The sequence below is a fragment of the Elephas maximus genome, chromosome 25, assembly GCF_024166365.1.
Source record: "Elephas maximus indicus isolate mEleMax1 chromosome 25, mEleMax1 primary haplotype, whole genome shotgun sequence".
Taxonomy (NCBI): domain Eukaryota; kingdom Metazoa; phylum Chordata; class Mammalia; order Proboscidea; family Elephantidae; genus Elephas; species Elephas maximus.
The window spans coordinates 39,280,314-39,288,564 of NC_064843.1; the positions used below are offsets into that span (position 1 = coordinate 39,280,314).

Here is an 8,251-nt window from a genome sequence, read left to right on the forward strand (position 1 = left end):
CACACATGGGATTGCTATGATTCGGAATCAACTCAATGGCAACTAACAACAATAGACTCTATAGACAGGTGAATAAGTGAGGAGGGGGATTAGGGACACAGGTGGGGTATCTGCCCCAAATGAGAAAATATATACATGTAAAGTTTTTTTTTTTTTTTTTTTTTTTTTAAAGCACTTAGCAAAACAAACCCTTAGAAACGGGCGTCTATTTTCATAATAATAATTTTTATTGTCATTTAAAGCTTTACAGTCTCTGTGATCCTATTGGAATCAGATCTTCTTGGCTTCTGAAACCAGCAGGCACTAGGGACTCATACCCTCAATGGTTTCCCTCCCTCTTTTCTTGCTCTACACACAGCACTAAACCAAACGTGTTGCTGTCGAGTCAATTCCAACTCATAGTGACCCTATAGGACAGAGTAGAACTGCCCCATGGGGTTTCCAGGCAGCAGCTAGTGGATTCGAACTGCTGATCTTTTGGTTAGCAGCCATAGCTCTTAAGCACTGTGTCACCAAGGCTCTGCTCAGAGCACTGAAGCCCTAAAAAAAATTAAAAAATTTAAAAAAAAAAACCTAGATTTTCCAATGTGAGCCACTTCCTGCCCTCATTAGCTCCATTCTCAGTGACTTGGCCAGACCCTGCTCTCAGCCTGAAGGAAGTGGGGAACTGTAGAAGTCAAAAGTCCATCACGCACAGGCCCAGGTCAGCATCAAGGTCTCTACGAAGGACACTGGGATGGAAATAGCAGAAGAGCCCACCACAAATCTCGGACAGACCCTGGAGTGGCTGAGAAAGGAACTGGTAAGGCTTTGCATTTCTTTCTACCTATAGCCCCCACCCCATATTTTCCAAGCTCCCTGGACTCCCCTCACCAGGTACCCCGTTGGCTGGGGCAGAGTCTTCAGGCTGGGGTGTGGCCCCTGCAGACACCTCTCTGGGACCAGCCATGCTGCACAATCGCAGTCTCAGGTGCTGGGATAAGTAGGTCGTGGCCTAAATAGGAGACAGCAGGTGAAGTGCTGGCCAGACTGGTTTTGGAATTACACTGAATTCTTGGGTATGAGCCCAGCTCTGCTGCTGTGTGGCATCCAGTGAGGCGTTTTCTCTCTGAGCCTCAGTTCCCTTATAGAATGGAAATGACAATAGTACCAACATCATAGGGGTTACAGTAAAGATTCAGCAAGGAGACATGTATAATTCACTCACCGTATGCTCAGAACATCCATGTTGACTATTCCATTGTGACCCAGGTGGACATGGAGTATACCTGCTGCTCAGCCCACATCCTTTAGAAAGCAGAGGCTCAGACAAAGATTGGAGTCCCTGCCTGGGTGGTGCAAATGGTTAACACGCTTAGCTGCTAACTGAAATGTTGGCAGTTTAAGTTCACCCAGAGGCACCTCGGAAGAAAGGCCTGGTGATCTCCTTCCAAAACATCAGCCATTGAAAATCCTATGGAGCATAGTTCTACTCTGACACATGTGGGGTCTCCATGAGTCGAAATCAACTCGAAAGCAACTGGTTTATGCTTGAAGCATCAGTATTGACTATTCCCATGCTGACCCAGGTAGGCATGGAGTATATCCACTGTCTTAGCCTGGGCCCTCTGGAAAGCAGAGGCTGGGACAAGGATTAAGGTACCAACAACTGTTTGGAGGTGCAAACAGTGGTGAGAGTGAGGGAAATGGGGACTCGAGACAAAGGTCAGTGCTGTGTGGGGCTATGAATTATGTTAGTGAGTTGGCTATCATTTCAGAAGGAGCCTTGCCGAGGCCCAGCAGGTGTCCCAGCAGGCTGGCCTACTTGGCTGCATTTCTCTGCAGGGATTGAAAGAGGAACTGTACCTTAGGGGAGAGAGAAAGGAGAGGAAACTTATCTGCCCAGCTTGCTCCCGTCTTCCATTTCCTGTTGGTAAAGAGCCACCCCCAAGGTAGAGGGGTACCCCAAAGTACATGGAGCACCAACCAAGAGAGAGAAGGAAGCAACTCAGGGAACCTCAGGAGGCCCTCAAGGTTTATATCCCAAGAGGCCAGCTTCTCTTTCTATAGAGGGACAGACAGAATTGAGGGGACGTGACCCCAGGGACTCTATCTGGGTTGCCAAGTAACAGGCCAGCTGGGACCCAACCCTGTCTTCACCCCATGGGAGGGGCTGGCCCAACAGGGCTTCTCACTGGACCAGGAGATTCCTGCCTCCAGCCGCAGGGACTGCAGCTTCCCACAGGCTTCAGGCATCCAGATGCCAGGCAGCTGACCTTCCTATGCTCCCCTAAACAGTGGGCATCTAAGTTGAGGCTGACCCCAAAGTGCTGACTTCCCCACTGATAAAGCACCTTTGTTTTTTACCATAAAGAGGTAGAGCAAGGTGGAGGAAAACTTCCAGAAGCACCGCTGCCCAGGCCCAAGCATCTCCCGCCATGTAATACTAAGAAAGGGGGAGTCTTGCATCTCCTCTTGCTGATGCCTGGCTGGTAAACTTTCCCAGTCAAGCTTGGTTTTAACCCCTATCATATGTGGTGATACCTGGCTCCATCAATCAAGCTTGGTTTTAACCCCCATCACATGGAGTGATACCTGGCTCCATAAGGGCCTCTCTGGAACCCACCCAAGAAGCCCCACTTGACTTATCAGGGGAGGACCAGCCCTGAACAGTCACTCCATGAAGCAGGAGGGACAATCACTGACACCAATGACTAGCACGCTCCACAGTCCGGTCCTCTCCCCCCTTTCCCAGGATCGTGTCAGCCCCAAATTCCTGATTGGGTCTAAAAACGGGGAGAGGGCTGCAGTGATCACAAGACAAACCAGCCTGATGACTAAGTGCCAACTCATTCAGAAGGAGGACAGAGCTAAGTGTCGTGGAGCATGCCCAAACAGCACCCAGAGCCCACCCACCTCAGGACTTCTTGGCTTGTGATACAAGGCTCTTAAAAATTACAGAGGACACCAAAACACTTTCGTTTGTGTGAATTATATTTATCAATAATGACCAAATTAGAAATCAATGCTGAGTGATTTTAAATCTTTATTTGTTAATGCTTCTAAAATAACAATAAACTCATTGCATGGTACTAAAGTAATATTTTTATTGAAATATGTATCTTATTAAAATAACTATATTTTCCAAGGAAACATTAGTGAGAAGAGTGGCATTGTTTTACATTGCTGCAAATCTCTTCAGTGTTTCCCTTAATAGAAGGCAGCTGGAGTCTCAAATCTGCTGTTGAATTCAATCTGTTGTGATATCACACATCATGTAGCTTCATATACTTACATGAAAATGAAAGTCAAAAGGGCCAATAATCTCTTCGTATAGTTATGAAAATAGTTTTGACCTCATGGAACCCCTGAAAGGGTTTTTAGGACCTGAGGGTTCCCCGAACCACATGTTGGGAACCACAGTCCTAAAGGGTTCCTATCTGCCTCCAGGGTTTTCTCCACTTAGTTTTAATCTGAAGCCTCACTGTTAATTGCTGTCAAATGGGCTTTGACTCATGGCACCTTGTGTATAACAGAATGAAACATTGCCCACCACCTGCCTGTCAGTTTGTCATACTGTGGTGGCATGCATGTTACTGTGATGCTGGAAGCTATGCCACTGGTATTTCAAATGCCCGTAGGGCCTCCCCTGGTGAACAGGTTTTAGCAGAGCTTCCAGACTAAGACAGACTAGGAAGAAAGGCCTGGCAATCTACTTTTGAAAATTAGCCAATGAAAAACTTATGCATCACAATAGACCATTCTGTCACCTTAAGAAGACTTGTTTGTTATATTGAAAATTAAAGGATATAGTGGAGTTGTAAATAAGAATAATAACATTTAATAAAATGATGAAGAAGATAATCACAAGTCTTGGTAACTCAGCACATCATATTTTAGAAAGTGTTTTCCAGTAGAATAATTTGTTCGGTTCTCATAAGGGCCTTGCAAGGTAAGTGGTTTGCTTCCCACTTTGCAGACAAAGAAAAGGAGGTGTTAGTAGACAAGGCTTCTCCAAGGTTGTACAGCTCACAAGTGGGCATCCAATGGGACAGTGACAGGAATGTGTTTATGGGGAACATACAGTGCTCTGCACTCCCTAATGGCCTTGTTCTTCCTCCTAGTCTGAGATGCAGATCCAAGACCAGAGACTCCTGCTCACGCTGAGGCATCTCCACAGTGTCCTGGAGGAGCTGCGCGCTGAGCGTGCCCACTGGGAGGATGCCAGGTCCAGCGGGGGGTCCTCCCCTATCAGAGCTCGAGCAGGCTCTGAAGGCAGGGGCCACCAGCCTGTCTCCTTGAGGGGGCTGGCCTACCTCCTCCGAGGAGAAGACAGTAGACGCAGCTCCCTTCCTTAATTGGCCAAAGATGACACTGTGCTTGAATCCTCCCTCCACTAGTCTAGACTTCGAACATGATATTGTAGGGGGAGAGCACTGGAGCGGGAGTCAGAAGACCAGGGCTCTGGGTTCCCCTCTGTCCTTATCCACTGTGTGTCCCCAGATCTGTCACTCAACTCCTCTGTGTCTGGTTCCTCTCTGTCACTTCCCAGGGCTTTTGATGAGGCACAGATATGACATTGGGTGTAAATATGCTCTGAAAATACAAAGATTTATATGGTTTATGGCAAGCACTATGGAGGTGATCCCCTCCTTGGAAATTTTTCACAAGGCAATCATTAAAACAAATAAAGAATTCTATGTGTGAGGATGTTTATTGAGTGTTGCCATGGTGAAAACTCAGAACCCCATGTAGTGACTTGGTGGCTGTTTTCTGTCTTCCCAGCAGCCTTCCCATCCCCCTTTATTTGGTAACAATATACCCTGTCACTACCGTGGCCATAGAATGGGCATGTGTTCAGGCTTGGCTAATTATAATTTATGGTCACCCTAACAGCATGATTGGCCCAATGGGTGGGCAGGTGCCGATCACACTCCTTCCCTGGAATTGTTATCAGGATGCTCTTTCTATTGTTATTGCAAAGCTGGAGGTGCCACTGGGCATGAGCCCTGCCAGGTGAAGAAGACCTGTCTGCAGTGGGAAAGGAAGAGGCTAACCTTCAGGGGGAAATCAAGAGAGATCCAAAGAAGAAATGGACAGAGAGGAAGAGTCCTGGCTCATTTTAGTCCCTGATTTTAGGCCCTAGTTTCGTGAGTTAACCCTGCCTTCTTTCTAGCTATCGAAGACGGTAAACCCCACCATTCTACCACCACCACCCAGCACCACACACACCGGTTTTTTTTTTTTTTTAATGCTTGAGCTTATTGGAGTAGTGATGCCCTCATCTGAAACCAAACAGTACCAAGGAATACAATCTAGATGTTTCAAAAAAGCAAAAAAGAGAAATGATTAAGAAAATAACATGTCATTCATTCAGGGTTGGTGACAACACCCCATAACAGTTGGCAACAGGACTTATGGTGTGGCAAGACACTCAATTGTATGGGGTGCTGGAGTCACACCTTTGAAAATTTGTATCTGCTGATAAGAAAGACTAAAATGGACCAGGTGGAAATAAAACAGAGTCATGGTGTTAAGATGGTCCAATTATTGATGAGCCTTTTTTTCCTTTAAAGTCTTGCATGTTGTTAGAATATTGTTTGTATGGCTTAAAAAAAGTAAACCCATTGCATACGGAGGCAGAATGCAGGGGATTGTAAGTACAATGTTCGTAGTCAGACTAATTTAGGATTTTTTAATATAATATTTGATAATATAAAAAATATCGACTATTGATTACAGGTACTCAGTTCCCATTAAGGCTGATGAAAAAATTTGGAAATCATAGTGATGGTTGCACAACATGGGGAAGGTAGTTAATGTCACCAAATTGTACACATAAAAATGGTTGAAATGGCAAATGTTTTGTTACATATATTTCACACACACACACACACACACACACACACAAATTGCCTTACTTTTCTGGTGCTGCTATAACAGAAGTACCACAAGTGGATGGCTTTAACAAACAGAAATTTATTCTCTCACAGTGTTCCTACTAACCTACTGCCATCTCTCACAGTCTAGGAGGCTAGAAGTCCGCATTCAGGGTGCCACCTCCAGGGGAAGGCTTTCTCTCTCTGTCCACTCATGGGGAAGGTCTTTGTCATCAATCTTCCCCTGGTCGAGGAGCTTCTCAGCAGAAGGATCCTGGGTCCAAAGGACGCAATCCGCTCCTAGGGCCTCCTCTTTGCTGGATTCTCTCTTTTATATCTCAAAAGAGATTGACTCAAGATACAACCTAATCCTATAGACTGACTCCTGCCTCATTAACATAACTGCCTCTAATCCTGCCTCACTAACAGTATAGAGGTTAGGACTTACAACACATAGGATAATCACTTCAGATCACAAAAATCGTGGACAAAAAACAATATTGGGAATCATGGCCTAGCCAAATTGACACACATTTTGGGAGGACACAATTCAATCCGTAACAATAATAATAAAACAAAATAAAGAAAAAAAAACCTGCTCTGTACTGCTGTGTTTGGGACTGGGCAGACCTCATTTTGTGTTACCAACTTGCTTCCTGTTAAACCCTGCCAATAGGCCGGGCGGGCTAGAGGGAGGCTGCAAGGCAGGAGCAGGGAGAAGAAACCGAATCCTTTGAGATTCACCCAGCAATTCTTCTTTGCTTAGCAGCAGCAGTTCCTTTTCATATCACCAACCAGCACCCACATTTCAGGGATCTAGGACTCAGGCCCATAGGAACCCTCCCCTGAGCTGAGAGATACCAGCCCCAAATGACCAGTACCTCCTCCTCTGAAGTCTGAGTCTCTGCCCTACCTGGCCCTAGTCTGAGCTCTGAGACACAAGCCCCAGCTGAGCAGAGCTCTCTTCTCAGATATCTGAAGCTCAGCTCCAAAGGCCCCTTCTCGATAACAGAAAATGCAGAGGGAATTGTTGAAGATTTGTTGGCAGAAAACTTCCCTGATATTGTGAAAGATGAGAAGATATCTATCCAAGATGCTCATCGAACTTCACATAAGGTAGATTTTAAAAGAAAGTCACCAAGACATAATCGAACTTGTCCAAAACCAAAGATAAAGAGAGAATTTTAAGAGCAGCTAAGGATAAACGAAAAGTCACCTACAAAGGAGAGTCAATAAGAACAAGCTCAGACTACTTGGCAGAAAGCATGCACACAAGAAGGCAGTGGGACAACTTATATAAAAAATTGAGGGAAAAAATTGTCAGCCAAGAATCTTATATCCAGCAAAACTGTCTCTTAAATATGAAGGTGAAACTAGGACGTTTCCAGATAAACAGAAGTTTAGGGAATTTGTAAAAACCAAAGCAAAACTACAAGAAATACTAAAGGGAGTTCTTTGGTTAGAAAATCAATAATAGCAGGTATCAACCCAAGACTAGAGCACTGGGCAGAGCAATCAGGAGTCAACCCAGACAGCGAAATCACAAAAATAAATCAAGACAAAAAAATGCTCAAAACAAGGAAACAGCAATGTTACTATGTAAAAGAAGACAACATTAAAACAATAAAGAGGGACTAAGAAATGTAAAAAAAAAAAAAAAAAAATTTTTTTTTTTTTTTTTTAAGAAATGTAGTCATAGATCTTCCATATGGAGAGGAAGACAAGGCGATACAAAGAAATAAAAGTTAGGTTTAAATTTAGGAAAATAGGGGTAAATAATAAGGTAACCACAAAGGAGATGAACTATCCTACTCATCAAAATAAAATATAAGAAAAAAAATAGAGACTCAGCAGAAACAAAATCAACAACAATGAATATGAGGAAGGGACAATATATAATCTAATCAGCACATAAAATTAAGTGGGAAAAAAATACTGTCAACAACACACAAAAAAAGATATCAAAATGATAGCACTAAATTCGTACCTATCCATAATCACGCTGATGTAAATGGACTAAATGCACCAATAAAGAGACAGAGAGTGGCAGAATGGATTAAAAAACACGATCTGTCTATATGCTGCCTTCAAGAGACACACCTTAGAGACACAAACAAACTAAAACTCAAAGGATGGAAAAAAATACAACAAGGAAACAATCAAAAAAGAGCAGGAGTGGCAATATTAACTTCTGAAAAAATAGGCTTTAAAGTTAAATCCATCAAAAGCCCCTCCTCTAAGTCCCCAAGTTTTAATCATTTCAACCATTCCCTTTGTTTCCTCAGCTCTAGGGGCAGAAGTTGCTCCCTGATAACGCTACCTTCATTATACCTTAGAGTTCTTTTTACACCCTTTTAATCACTAAATTTATAACTTTATACCTAGTTAACAAC

At 43.8% G+C, this 8,251-nt stretch overlaps 1 protein-coding gene across 1 annotated transcript; it reads left to right on the forward strand.

Moving 5' to 3' along the window:
- Nucleotides 1-673: 673 nt before the first annotated feature.
- On the forward strand, nucleotides 674-4,337 carry C25H20orf202 (chromosome 25 C20orf202 homolog). Its single transcript, XM_049869027.1, has 2 exons — nucleotides 674-802; nucleotides 4,104-4,337. The coding sequence occupies exons 1-2, from the start codon at nucleotides 737-739 to the stop codon at nucleotides 4,335-4,337; spliced, it is 300 nt and encodes a 99-aa protein (XP_049724984.1). The 5' UTR covers nucleotides 674-736.
- The last annotated feature ends 3,914 nt before the right edge of the window (nucleotides 4,338-8,251 follow it).